At 35.5% G+C, this 15,567-nt stretch overlaps 1 protein-coding gene and 1 pseudogene across 1 annotated transcript; both read left to right on the forward strand.

The window, feature by feature from the left end:
• Window positions 1-5,211: 5,211 nt before the first annotated feature.
• On the forward strand, window positions 5,212-6,695 carry LOC122059198 (probable protein phosphatase 2C 80). Its single transcript, XM_042621883.1, has 4 exons — window positions 5,212-5,420; window positions 5,553-5,901; window positions 6,062-6,211; window positions 6,312-6,695. Exons 1-4 carry the CDS (start codon window positions 5,329-5,331, stop codon window positions 6,612-6,614), a joined length of 894 nt encoding a protein of 297 aa, XP_042477817.1. The 5' UTR covers window positions 5,212-5,328; the 3' UTR covers window positions 6,615-6,695.
• Window positions 6,696-11,215: 4,520 nt separating this feature from the next.
• On the forward strand, window positions 11,216-12,013 carry LOC122058973 (annotated as a pseudogene).
• The last annotated feature ends 3,554 nt before the right edge of the window (window positions 12,014-15,567 follow it).

Consider the following 15,567-nt stretch of genomic DNA (forward strand, 5'->3'; position numbering starts at 1 on the left):
TTTTTTTTTTTTTTTTTTTTTTTTTTTTTTTTTTTTATGGTTCATGTTATTTAAGTTATTTAAATGTATAATAATTTAATTTTTTAGTTCTAGGCTTAATTCTAGGTGACAAGAATTATGGTGCATTCCTCGGGCTAAGTATAGATACCTACTTGTGTGCCTCTCTCTAGTTTTTTTCCCTTTTATTTTATTTATTTACCTTTTTAGCACTTTTTATTTCAGCACTTTTTTAGTTATTGCTTTTTAATTGCGTGGTTTGAGTATTTACATTCCTAGATGTGAATGGTTAGGTCGTTCAATTTTTATTTTAATTTCAATTCTAATTTCCCTAGATTTGTTAGTTATGACACTTTTAGATGCATATGTGTAAGGTTGGCAGGTAGAAATAGATTAGCGTAATGAATTTGTGCACTTTCGCATTACTAGAAGAAGTTTAAAATAAAGTGGCTACTCTCCTTGTGTTCAACCCGTTAGCTACATTGATCCGTACGCTTGCGGTTACTTTAAAAATTCAAACAATTAGCATCGGGGATGGATTAGTGTTTTGGGCCTTATTAGGGTTTCGAGTCATTTCCGGGTTTGAGATTAAATTAGGGTTTCGAGTTATTACCATCATTAGGATTGTCACCAAAGGCCTAAATTCCCCTCCGATGTGAAACACGAAGCTTGGTCATTCCCTATATATCATCACTGCCTAGGTGGATGACAAAATTGGATGTTTACAATTGTGCCTTTGGAGGCTGGAGTTGCTAAGTTTCTTTTGGAGTTTATGCTATGTTATGTATATATTCCGTGCTATGTAATATACTCTGATGGATATGTAAGAACCTATGGAGATGGATGTATACTTCGCTTTTTGAGATGTAAATAATGTAGTATCATGTAGTTATCACTATTTTTAGGGAAATTTACCGCGCCACCCCATGGAGAATGCCACAATGATAAGATCATCCTATTTGTTTTACCAAATTATTTTCAGACCCCCTATCGTCAGTCAATGTTAAGTGTGGAGTTAAAATGACCATTATACCCTTACCATTAAAAAACTCTTATTTTAACCATCATACCAAAAAACCTATCGATTTGATTTTGAAAAAATTACGAGATTATACAAAATCATGTTTACTCTTACAAAACTACCCAAAACAGTATTCCTACCTCAACTGATGACTTTTCCTTGACAGTTTTACCCCCACCTCTTCTTCTCCAATGACGGTCCGCTTCCTTCTTCTTCATCATCTTCTTCCTGCGACCTCACCTGCCCAAGGGTTCTCTGCAAGCCCGCCCTGCAGCTCTTGCAACTCAACCGTCCAACATTTTCCGTTGCCTGGCCCCATCTTCCCACAAGGAAATAGCGCCGAAGCCATCGACCCAGAGTAGGATGACCTGTATCTCGATCCCTTGTGGCCTCACTTGCAGCTTGTGAATGAGCCTATGTGACCAGTGTCGTTAAATTTCATGCTAAGTTGGGAACATGTGAGAGTTCTCAACGGTAGTAGGTAGCTAAGAGTATTGATTAGAACAAGACAAGTCGATGATTGTTGAGGGGAAAGAAAAAAAAAAAAAAAAGAGTTATCTTTGCGAAATAGTCGACAATTTCCGTCATAGATCGTGAAATTCTTCCAAAAGCAGAAACTCCAGGTTCATCGTCAATGGCCTCACCCACCACCCCTTGGCAGAATCTCTCCTCCTTCCCCTGCTTCTATTTTTTATTTTGATTTCTTGTTGCAAATTGAGAAAAGTTAGGATGGGCGGAAAGCTGATTTCCACCAATTCTGGTTCCGAACGGTATTCCTTTTTTTTTTTTAAACCCTGGTATGAGCTTCTCTTGTGGTACGTTGTATCATCTAATACTGACACTAATATCGCTAAACGTCAAGTTGCAACAGATGCTGGTCGCGGCAGGGGCGGGATGAGGCGCGGTTGATCCCTCATCAACTAAATCCTACTCCCAACTAGAAGAAATCCCTTTTCGATTTCCGCCCTTTTGAACGGAGTGTTCCCATCGTGAAAAGTGCAAGCACAGCGAATAAAATGTCTTTCTTGTGAGATCGGAAAGTGTGATGCAAGTTGAATGCTGGAATTAATCTCTACTTATGGATTCAGTTGATGTTTAAGGTTTCTCATCCGCATTGAAGAAGGGAGGTGGGGGCAAGGGAGGGAGAATGGAGGGTTGCAGGAGGGTTGGGACTTGAGAGAGATGAAATAGGTCTTGGAATGGGCTATCAATTTTGGTAAGGAAATATTAACCTATGGTAAGCGTATTTTTGGTACTTTTTATTTCATAAGGGCATTTTGGTATTTAAAATAAAATATAGTTTGCTGACATTAGCAACTATAGTATATTATTTAATAATGACTGACGCTAGGGGTCTAAGAATAATTCGGTGAAATAGAGGGGGTGGTCTTATCATTGTGGCATTCTCCAGGGAGTGGCGTGGTAAATTCTCCCTATTTTTATTTATCTAACCTTGTCATGTATTTGATTTTTGTTGGATTGTGAGCATCAACCTACAACTTTGAGACCTTGGTGTGTCAAGGTGACTGGATATAGTAAGGTGTCCAATGCCACATGGCTTGGTCTAAATGAGGCAGAGTGTGATGAAAGAGAGGTTATTACTTGGGTTGTAACCACCTTGACCCCCCTTACAAGGTGCTATAACCCCTTGTCACTAGGGGTGATGTACTAACTAATCTCCTTCAGTGGTTGTCAATAGGGGTGATGTACCCCTTTTGTGGTATGATGGACTGCACCCAGTGGCGGATTACAACACGGTACGATGTACTGTGCACGCGGCTGTTGTTTTACTAATCTAGCGGTTAGCCTAGGGACCCAGGTGCTTTTTGGGGCTGGCAGGGGATACCACCTATGTTATATAACACTAATACCACGATGATAGACCTAGTAAAGGGATAGGAAGTAGTATAGCCAAATGGACTCATGAGCATCATATAAAGGTGTGGATCATGCATTGCATTATTTGTATTGTGTTTGTTTTCCTGCCCCCACCCCTCACTGAGCTTGTGAAGCATTTCTTATGTTTTTTTGTTTTTTTTTTTAGATGGAAAGATCACTAAGTTTCCAGGTAATAGTGTTGATAGTTCGGGAGATGTTCTAGAGATTTGGTCAATTGTTCCAGATGCAAAGGCAAGGCATGGACCCGACTGTAGGTGTGATGATTGTGCCTTTGGAGGCTAGAGTTGACTGAGTTTCTTTTTGAGTTTATGTTATGTTATGTATATATTCCGCTGCTATGTAATATACTCTGATGGATATGTAAGAACCTATGGAGATGGATGTGTATTTTGTTTTTTGAGATGTAAATAATGCAATAACATACAGTTATCACCAGTTTTATCTATTTGGTCATGTTATGTATCTGATTTTAGTTATCTTGTTGGATTGTGAGCATCAACCTACAACTTTATGATCTTGGTGTGTCAAGGTGTTACCGTATCTAGTGCCCCATGCCTTGGCCTATATGATGCAGGGTGTGATAAAAAAGAGGTTACTACTTGGGTTGTAACCACCTCGGTTACAAATAATTTTCCCCTGTAAAAGTGGAAGCAATGAAAAATCTCTCTCTCTCTCTCTCTCTCTCTCTCTCCTCTCTCTCTCTCTCTCTCTCTCTCTCTCTCTCAATTATTTTCTTTTCTTGCATTCCAAATACAACCTTAATTCCCTTGCAACTGAATTGAGCCATAGGGCGTTTGACAATGTATTTTGAGGGAAAAAGAAATAGATGAATGAAACAAGATCTTTAGGGAAGGTAGGATTTTTAGTTAGAACCCATTCTCTCTCAACTCTCCCACTTTCACCCCCCTTGTAACTGCCTTTTCTACTTTCCTACAACCATGACATGGTTAAAAAATTGGATCGATCAGCCTTAATTTCTATTTCTATTGACTTTTTAAATAATAAATTGAGGATTAGGGTGATCTTGTCCCCATCGATCGGAAGATGGAATTGTACTGATGGTTCATGATGAACGATGTACTCTTAAGTAATAAATTTGATATTATCACATGCAAAAACAATAAATTTTTTATATTTTTTAAATCTTAAAATAGGTAGCTATTAGAAATTAAAAATTTGTTTTATAATGAATTAGAAAAAAGTATAAGAATTGCATTTTATATTTCATTCTTTTTTCCATGAATGAAATAGTGATTGTCATATTTTTATAAGTTTAAGAATAATTGATTATAAAATATTTTAATAAATTATGAAACAAAAATAATAATTAGGGGTTATGTCATGTTTTAGCAATGTATATATATTTGTACTATCCCAATGCTTATTTTTTTTAGAACATTTCATGTGAAAAAATAAAAATAGTGTGATTTCCAAAAAAAAAAAAAAAAAAAAAAGACTATCAAGGCTAAATAAATTTAACATATATATATATATATATATATTTTATTATTAAGCTGAAAGATCATTTTTATATTAGACAAATTTTACATCGCTCTACTTAATTGGAAGATTTGTTTCTTTATTTTTCCACACATCCATGGCCAATAGGAGGGCAGACGAAGGTATCAACCAATGCATGAACCAAAGTGTAGGGTGGTGTTTTCACCCGAGCGTAGAGGACAGAACCAAAGAGCATTCTCTTTTCATATTTAATAATTGGGCAAGGGAACCCTGCCAATCTCACACTCAGACATAACTGGGCATGATAGCGAGTTTCGGGCAGCTGAATCTTTTCACACACAACTATGTATCGACGTGGGGAATGCTAAACTAACAGGGTTCTTTTTTCCCTATTTAATAATTATAATATATCAAAAAAATATATATATTATTTAATTGTTTGTTATATATATATATTCCTCCAATGTTGCTGCATTTCAATATCCAAGCAAATAGGGAAGTACAATCGAGTGTTTCGCCTAAGCTGATCAGAACCACCTGCGACTTACGCACTTACAACTTACGAATTACGACTTGCGCGCGACTTACTTCCATGTTTGGTTTCAATTCAAATATCAGTAACACACTTTTAACACCAACGGTCGGAACACAACAAAATCCCCACCGTCCATTGTGATGATTCTTCACCGACAACTGTAAAATTAATAGCGTATTGCTGAAGTCACTTGAAGGAAAACACGACCGCGTGATCAATCACACCACAATAAAACCCTCAGGCCTCAACTGATTTAGTAACTATCTTGTTGTTTGGGTTTGGTCTGGAAAAGGAGAAATCCGATCACTGCTTTGTTCTCTTCTGTCGTAGTTGTGTGAGAGCGATTTTTTAGGGTTTCATACTTGAAATTAACTCTTCGCAGCTTCAGTTTAACAATCACGGTTGAAGAAAAAAAATGTCTGATATGGAAAGACCAGCGAAGATTCCTCGTTTCTGCGGCTCCGAATCCATTGCAGACACTACCAAACTCTTTCCTCTTCTTCTACGGTAAATTTTATATTTCTCTCTCCCTCTCTCTCTCTTTCTCTCTCTCTCTTCAACAATCTTTAATTTCTTTCCTTTCCTTGTAATATATGTTAATCAAGTTTGTTTGTACTTTATTATTGAATCGTATTGCAGAGATGAAGATGGAATCTTGAAATCAGCAGGAAAGAGAAGCGTGAAACTAATTATGGATTGTTGTTCCTTACCAAAGGAGAATGGGTCAAGTCCTCAAGGGGAGGATTCATATTTCATCTGTGACTGCGAACAGGTTTTTGGTGTGGCTGATGGGGTCGGTGGTTGGGCCAAGAAGGGTATCGACGCCGGAGAATATGCTCGAGAACTTATGTTGAATTCTGCAACGGAAGTTAAAGAATTACCCAGAGGCTCTGTTAATCCATTGTCTGTTTTAAAAGAAGCTTACTCTAAAACAAAAGCCCAAGGTTCTTCAACTGCTTGTATCGTAGCTTTGAGAGAAGAGGATAACGTAAGTGTTCCCTTTCCTTTTTCTTTATTTTCTCTTAATTAATTAGCCATATTTAATAAATCCTTCTTCTTACATTCTATTCTAATCTTTCAATTTTGTTTTAATTAATTAATATCCTAACGAACATGTTATTGTATTCATCAATCTATAAAATATACAGAGCTTGCGTTGTGCAAATGTTGGAGATAGTGGATTCATGGTGATAAGAGGGGATAGCATCATCTACAGGTCACAAACACAACAACGCAGCTTCAATTGCCCTTTTCAACTAGGGAACCACAGTAAGAGTGATACGCCCAATTCTGCTATTGTAAGTCTTAATTATTAGGATTTTGTTCACTAATTTTTGTTGAAATCGTTTTCTTTTTAATTAGAGTCACTAATTTTTGTTCTTAATATGAATTCAATAGGAGTTTAAAGTTGAAATTGAGGAAGGAGATGTGATTGTTGCTGGAACTGATGGACTATTTGACAATTTATTTGACGAAAATATAATCCAGGCCGTGAAGGAAATGACTGGTTATATTGGCATATATCCATATGGGACAGCTTGGGCAATCGCTGAGATGGCGAAGATGATTTCCAAAGACAAATATCTTGTTACTCCCTTCTCACTTGGAGCAGAGATGGCTGGTTACACACATTTTGGAGGGAAAATTGATGATATTACTGTTGTTGTTGCTTATGTTGTCTCTTCATCGTGGGGTTATTAATTTTCTTTTTAATGTCATTGCAATTGAATATTCATTTTGTACCTTGGTGACATACCCAAATTAATCTAATTGGTTAACCACCATTGTTCAATGAATAAAAGAAATAGATAAAATTCATTGATTAAGATATTTCCTCCCTAGAAATGAGCTCGGACTTTGTCCTCAATTTTGAAGCTTCCCTTTAATTGATAGTATATAGGTTTCTCGTAGGCTAAGCTGTGGATGTTTCCCTACTTGAGGTTTTTAACATGTTAAAAATAATTGTGTATATTGTGCTTATTAATAAGATTGACATTGATCACTAGGGGTTTGCATGATAACATTTCTATTTCTGTATTTCTCCTTTTTTTTTTTTTTTTTTTTTAATTAAGGAACAAAAAAGGATTATAAATCCGTTTGTTACTACCGGTTCATTCTTTTGTTCCTAGGAATGAACTGAGAAAAAAAAAATTTGTTGAGAAATGGAAAAAAAAGAAGCTACAATTTGGAAGCTTCTATGTTCATAAATAATAAGAAGTTGTTTGTTAATGAGCACATGGTTAATTTGATGGGTAAAGTAGTAATTTCATGTTAAAATAAAATACCACCTCCAATCCAACTTCAACTACCACCACTAACATTACCATGGACATCACCACTATCGCCGCCACCACCACCACTACATCACATCCACAACCACCATCGCCACCATCACCAATAGAGAACAGATCAGATATACTTCTGCTGATATGCATTCCATATGTGCTTCTATTCATTTTTAGTGACGGAAATATATATACTAGTAAATATGCATGTGTGGCTTTGTTGTGTGTGTGTGTGTGAGAGAGAGAGAGAAGAGAGAGTGCTAGTTAAGTGACTCAACTCAAAGTAAATATTATTTCAAGTAAACTTTGTCACTTCAATCTAGTTTCTAACTTATTGAAGTGTTGAGCTTTTTCGATTTGTTCTGTCGAGATCTAGTGCTCCAATCTATTTTTTATTCATAGTTGGAAGCTCTTATGACATAATAGATTGGTTCCTTTGGAGAAAGTGAAGAATATTTTCAATATTCCTTTGAAAAAAGGGAAAAAAGGAAGGAGACATTATCAATCATATAAAAAATCGAACAAATAGAGATAAGCCAGCTATCGGAATCGAACCGATGACCATCGCATTTTTTTTTGTTACTTCAATCTAGTTTTTAACTTATTGAAGTGTTGAGCTTACTTGGTCTATCTCACTAGTTAATATTAGGGTTCATGATAAAATTGTAAAAATTCATAACCAAAACCCTTCTCCAGAATTCATTTAAAAAACTGCAATGTTTTTTCTAAACCCAGATATTCCCATGATATTGTCATTGAGAATTAAATTAAAATATAGAAAAAGGACTTAGTGGATTTGAACCACCATCTTTTTGAGGTATAGAATCATTTCCTATACCACAGGTACTCTACCAATTGAATTAAAGACCACTATTTAAACAATAAAACCCATTACAAAAGAAAGATAAAGGAAACTAAATCGAAATATAATATTCCATAGTTTTAATATCTACCTTTTTTACATTAAGATTCCCTTTAAAACCAAATTGAAACAAAGATTCCCTTTAAAATCTACCTTTTTTTATTATGTATTAATTAAAAGAAAAAAAAAAGTGAACTCATGTAAAAAAAATCTTATATATTAATTTTCTTTTCATTTCTCAAGCAATTGCACAAATAAATAAATAAATAAATAAATAAATGCTAGCCTGACACACCTTTGAGGAGTATCCACTAATGCACAACATCCCAACCACTATATTAGTGGGACCTATACTTGTATTTTCCAATATGGACCCTGTGATTCAATAACTACATATCCCTTAGTACCAATGGAGTGTTTGACTAGCTTTCCCTATCAACAATTCATGGTATTTATGTTTTCTTCTATCCCTTTTTATCTATGATTTTTATTTATGATTTAATTGCATTTAGTATGTGATGTAAACATGACATATCAAGGTAATTTAATTTCCATGGCTAGAAAGGTTCAAACAAGGTGGTAAGAGAAAATAAATGTTCACTTGTTTTTTCTTAATAGATTTTGTGTCGGTGCCAATACCTATTACAACTAATTGAATAATTTCATATCGTAGGTTATAAATGATATTTTAAAATATTTTCAAAATGCAATCCTACTAATATAGTAACATATTTATGGGTAAGAGAACGATATCTGACAACACGTATAAACACCAGCATCTGCGGCCAATGGGAGGGTGTGCTTGAGTATCTTTAGTGTAGAGCAGTGCAGTCATTTTGCACCTGCTGTATCTTGGCGCAGGTATACGGTGTCAAGTAGCATTCTTTCTTTCTATATTTATTTATGTCCATTTGACCATGGATATTAATTGTGCTTACAAAATTAGATAAGAGCACACAAAGGAGTCAAGGAAAAGAACCACGAAGGGGCTTGAATGGGGACCCAAGAGGGCTAAGAGGGGTGCTATAATGTACTAGGAGCTACATTCTTTTTAATGACAACCATTTCTTTGAAGTGTTTTTATTTGATTTAATGGATTATAATTGAAACTAGTCTTTAGATTTTTCTTTTATTTTTCTATCTTACTTATTTTCAAACGTGCAATAGTTAATAGGTTTTAACTTTTTTCTTAGTGTTGAGGCTTTTAACTACCAAGATTTCATCTTGTGCGGTTAACGAGCGTGTCTTCCATGCATGATTTTATCATGGATCAATTTTTCTCTAATTATCCATCCGTGGGTTGTCCAGATGGTTAGGACGAATTGAGAATTGTGTGGATAGACACACAGTCTCAGATTCAATTTTTCATATGTGTATCTATGATTTAAGTGGAGACTATGATGATGGATTATTGCACTAGTCTCCTTGAGGATTAGTCAAGGTGTGCGTAAGTTGACTTGGATACCTTGAAGAAACCATAAATAGAAGAGAAAAAAAAAAAAAGAAATAAGAAAAAAAATTCTATACATAGAAATGTTTCTCACGCTCAGTTTATTATGGGTAATCCTGAGAGATCTTTTCCCAAACCCAAAGTATGTGCAATAGATAACATATCCTCTAGGAAAGATGATTCCCAAAAACCTGTCATAGAGAAGCTTAGAGCCCACTTAGCTAAGCAATGATCAGACTTCTTTTCATATATAGGTACATATACAAAAGCACAAAAAGGAAACTGTTGCTGAATCAACTTGGGCCCTGTTGACTCCTCCATGGGTCTATTCTTGGCCCTAATGTGGGTCTACTATGTAATAGCGGATAGACCCTTGAAACCAGAAAAAAAGAAAACAACAAAAAACCTAGATGAATTTACGTAAGCATAGATTACGTGTAATTGAGTGAACTTTCTTTTATTTTTGGTCAACAAGTAAAAGTACCAAAATCTACAAAAAGAAAAACAGAAGGTGGGTGTAACCACTAAACATGAGCCCCTTTAGCTGAAAAGCTAGATTCACAGATAAAACTAGGTGGAATGGGAAAAAAAAAAAAAAAAAATGAAAATGTAAATTAACAATATCTTCTATAATAGGCATAGAAGCCCAGTCCATGGAAGAAATTTCATTTTGAAGAGCAAGGATCATTGCTAGATGGCCTGAAAGGATAATCAGTGAGGGTAGGTTAAGACTCACAACCAAAAGGATCCCATCTCTGATAGCTTCGGCTAATATGGCAGCAACAGAAATGCCCTACCAATTTTGCACCCATCAGCAGAAATGAGTTATTTTCACTCTCATTCATGTGAAATGAGTTGTTTTCACTCTCATTCATGTGGAATGATATATTTCTATTGCCAAGCAGACCTTTAGAATCATTACTCATCCATGTCCTATTATTGCTCCACCTCATGCGTTATAAAGGTCTATAGCAATGGAGGACGCAATTGTCAAACGGTTCCTCTCTTTGTTTTCGCTTTCAGCCAAACGTTGGGGTTGAAATCGTCTGCAATTCCGATCTCGTATAATTCCGTGCAATATCACATTCAAGTGGTGACACGTGTATTGATACCAATACAATGGTCCAGATCTGGTACAACTAATAAAACATTAAATCATAAAGAGGTATTTAAATCAGATCTGGACCATTGCATTGGTATTAATACAAGTGTCACCCCCTGAAGGTGGTATTGCACGGAATTATACGAGATCAGAATTGCAGACGATTTTTTTTCCCAAACGTTGAGGGTTGACGGTTGATGCTTGATGGTGACTCCATCCAAAAGCGACCTTCTTGTTGTGGATATATCATATCTATTATCTTCTACCGAATGACGATTTCACCCTTTAGTTGGAGCTAAAGGAATGGGCAATTTGGGAAAACAAAAATGAAGAAAAGAGTCCCTCGATTGGGACTGTAGAGTATCATGTATGGTGTAGCACAGTAGTAGTAGGACTATATATGGCCTGTTGGCTTTGAAATGCCGTAACGGCGTCGGTGGAACGTTACGTCGGCAGTCTCTTGTCTATTTGCTATTTTTAACCCTCAATGAGGTTCAGAATTACCAGTATACCCTTATTTACATCATCAATAATTAAAACAGTGTCTACCCTTATTTATATGGTTATTGAAAGATTTTAAACTCATGAGGACATAAATCAATTATGGCGGGGTTAATTAGGGTCTCAATTTGGAGCACCTTGTACTCATTATGCTACAATAATGTAGAGGTTATGGTGGTTGATTTCTGGGCAAATGGCTTTGGGATGAGAGTGAGGATTGCATTGCAGGAAAAGGGAATCCACTTTGAATACAAAGAAGAAGATCTCAGTAATCCTCAGAGAAGCCCACTGGTTCTAAAGATGAACCCAGTTCGGAAAGCTATTCCTATTTTGATCCACAAAGGAAGTCCCATCTGTGATTCTCTAGCCATACTTGAATACATCGATGAGATCATGAGACATGGAATGAAGGCTTCCCTCTCTTCTTTCCTAATGATCCATATGAGAGGGCCAAAGCAAGATTTTGGGCTAGTTTCATTGACAATAAGGTCAGCAATCTTTGCTTTCATGTCTCTTTTTAATTTGTTTTTATCAGATTCTAAATATAAATTTGAATTGTTGCAGATTTTTGGATCCAAAACGAGGTTCTTGAAGAGCAAAGGTGAAGCTAAAGAAGCTGCTAAGAAGGATTTTTTGGAGGAATTGAAGCAGTTGGAAGGGGAACTGTGAGATAAAACTTACTTTGGAGGGGATGTGTTTGGGTTTTTGGATGTTGCATTCATCCCTTACTCAAGCATGTTTTATGCCTATGGGAGGCATGGGGAGTTCAAGATGGAGGCTGAGTGCCCTAAACTAGCAGCTTGGGTGAAGAGATGCGTTGAAAGACAGAGTGTCGCCAAGGCCCTCCCTGAACCCATAGAAATGTATGAGATTCATAAGAAGTGGTATGGGTACAAGTAGTTTTTTTTTTCCTTCTCCCGTAATTACAGAAGTCTTTGTACAAAAAGAATAGAAAAGAAAAAAAAAATAGTGTAAAAGATATAATAATATTTTTATTTATGTATCTCTCTCCTCAAATTAATTTTTATTTTGAATATATATATTTTTTTCTCTTGGCTTCCAAACATAGCGTTACTATGTTTGATTGAAAATAAAATTAATATAAAATAGAAAATTTTCATTACTTGTACTTCACATTTGTTCATTTTCATTTGGAGTAAAATTCAGATGGGCTGTGTTGGTTATCAAAACTCCATGTCTAGTGTATAAGATTTAAAAACTCATAATTAGGTACGAGATTAGTCTTCATCGATTTCAATTACATTCATCATGTAATTGGTTAGATAAGCTGGACGGCCAATCAATTCCTGGTAGATTAATCAGCTAAATTAGCTTATTCCAATCCAATTTTAAATATCTTCAAGCTTTAATTTACTCATCTCTAAATCCTAGTCTGATCCATAAAAAATATGGGTACCCAAAGAAAAGGTAATGATACATACAGATATTAAAAAGATTTAGATTTAAATAATACTTTAAAAAATTAATATAAAACCTGATTATGGCTATACTATGGCAAGTCGTCATGCATTGAATGTGTTTAATATGATTCTTTTTAACGGCTAAAGAGCAAAAAATATAAATTTATTTAGTATGATAATATATACATTATTTAAAAAACAAAAATAATAGTTTGTAGAATACATTAGCAATGTTTTAAATATCGGGATTGAATACACCAATCGAGCTTTGATCGATCACTATACAAAAAATAGGGTTACATCTAAACCGATTGGGACCGATCCACCTATTGATTTTGAAATTTACAATCATGTACATAAGTGTAGGATGCACTGATGCACATGGAAAAAGGGAAGATTCATAGGATGACAAAATTTGGTGTCTAAAGTTTTTGGGGGGTGTGGGGGTTGTTTGGTTTAAGATAATGGGATTTGTAGTAAAGATGTCAATTCCAAACCGAAATTGAAACCGATACCTTTGTTTAAAATCATATTGAATTCAATTGAAAAAGGATTGATATGGTTTCTATATTTAAAGAAAGGAATATTCTCATTTCTCAATATGGTAAAATTTCAGTATTCGAGGTAAAACCATTTCAGTATGAATCAAATCATACCAAATTACCTCTTAACGTTTTGAACCAAGGATACATATGTATAATAATAATTAGGAAAACGCTCTCTGATCCTAAGGTGTACTCCACACCTTCTCACATTGATTTTTTTTATTATTTATTTCTCTATCCTTAAAACAGTGAGAATGTTTTATGAGAGGGTGTAGAGTTCCTTGTTCGCTTGGAGAATCCTCTCCCGTAAAAATTATATATTATGTATTTAGTATATATTATATAACATGTATTGAGTACCTGGATTCAGATGGTTTAACTTAATAAGAAAAAGTGAGTGATGGTTAATTTAATAAAGACACACATGAATAATCATGGAAGAATGTTTTTTTATGAGGGATGCAGCCCGTGTGCATGCGCCCGCGCGGGGGGTGGGGGTGGGGGAGAATCAAAGGGCACACAAGTGCATCTGATAAGATGGGATTTCGACATTTCATATAGGAGTGCAGCGTCATTTCACTCCCTATTGTGTCAGGGTGCAGGCTCTACACTCCTCAATAAAAATATATTTTATCAATAATTATAGATGTTGTATCTCATATATGATATATCTCATATATGAATCTTAGTTTCTGGATTTTCAAACCAAATAAAAAATGTACTGATTATTGCTTTATTAAAATCAAATAAAGAACTGTTACTGAGACTAAATAAAAATCGTACAAAATTGAACCAGCTCGATATGGTTTTGGTATTGAAAGTACATTCATGTTCTCGGTGTGATATAGTTCTAGTATCTCTTTTTTGTCTTTTGCACTGAACCAAAACCAAACCAAATAATTGATACCATATCGATTGACACCCTTGGTCTTGGAGGACATGTCATAAAATTTAGAAGAAAATTTGTTGGTTTTTTTTTTGTTTTAAGAACGAAAGGAAATAATAATATTTTGGTAAAAAGATCGTTGCCTGATAGCATCTCCCTGTGCCCTCTTAGTTAGATCAATGAAATGACCACCCTAGCCCTCCCCTTGGGGATTGGCAGGGATAGATATCCACCCTCCATGGGGTTTGGGACCCACACGCCAGAGGTGAGTCCCACACCCAATGGAGGGCGTGAGACCCAACCCCATGTGGGGTGGATCCAAAACCTTCATTGTCCCCGTTGGAGCAAGAAGTACCACGTAGTCTGGCAACAAACCCCTCCTATAATATTTCATTATATTTTATAAGGGTAAAAAAACACTCATTGGTCCTGTGGCCTCAGCAACCAGACATAGAGGGGGCAAAATGATGCCTCCACCCTTGTGAAATACAATAAATCCCCACCCATAGTGATATCCATGTGTGCTCCCTCATTGCCCCCCCCCCCCACAACAAGACAAGGGAGCGTTTCTTTCTACTTTTATAACATCAAGATATTTTGGGGTATGAGAAGTATTGTGTGGGTTGCTCTTCTTCCCTCATCTCTTGTCTCACTGAAGGAGAGAAAACATAGCAGGCCAATGATGCCTTACCTCCTCATAGTGAATAAAGTTGTATTTTTTTTTTCCTGAGAAAATAAAAATACATTGATTAAAAACCAAATATTTTAGACATCTACTAAAGTTCTTGTGACATAAATTTTGGTTTTTTTTTTTTTGTGCCTAACAAGGTAATCGAAGTACTTAAACAAAAGCACAACTTCATTACAGAGCTAAAGCAAATAAAACAAAAAAGGAGACTTATAGACATAAAAAAAATTAAGGGGACTAAGCCCAAGGCCATGAACTAGTGCTAGCGTTCACAACTAGGGGCCCATGTTTCTGGAAACAGAAATGGATAAGAAATGTGTTTGATAATTCTTGTTTCTGGAAACAGAAACGGGTAAGAAGATGTTTGATAAATGCTGTTTCTAGAAACGTTTCTGACAGAATATGATGTTTATTTTAATGAAAATAAATTCCACTTTTGTTACTTTCCATAGAAACTTATTACCCTTCATTCTACCTAGACAAACCACCGAACTACCAATTTCCTTATTTGAAACTTACATCATAATTTTACCAAACGAGAAATTTCAACCAACAATACTAGATTAAAATGCAAATATTCCAGGTACGCCAAATGTCTTACAAGTTCCCAATAGTTGGTCATTACCCTCTAACTACCACCTTTGTTTATGTCCATATTATTAATGGCATCCAGGATATCTGTAAATATCATTCACTTTTCCTCAGACACATCCATCTCGTTTTTCAGTACTCTAGACTTCTCTTCTTCACTTTTGATTGCTCTTTCCAAGCACCCCTTCACAAAATCAGAGGAAGGTGTTGATGGAGAAGACTGAGCACCAACCATTGAATTGCTTCTTCCACAATTGGATGACTGTGCACTTGTCGAACTGTTGTCTCCATAAATCCATCAGAAAAAATTACAACCTCGATCA

Source organism: Macadamia integrifolia, chromosome 13, assembly GCF_013358625.1.
Source record: "Macadamia integrifolia cultivar HAES 741 chromosome 13, SCU_Mint_v3, whole genome shotgun sequence".
Taxonomy (NCBI): domain Eukaryota; kingdom Viridiplantae; phylum Streptophyta; class Magnoliopsida; order Proteales; family Proteaceae; genus Macadamia; species Macadamia integrifolia.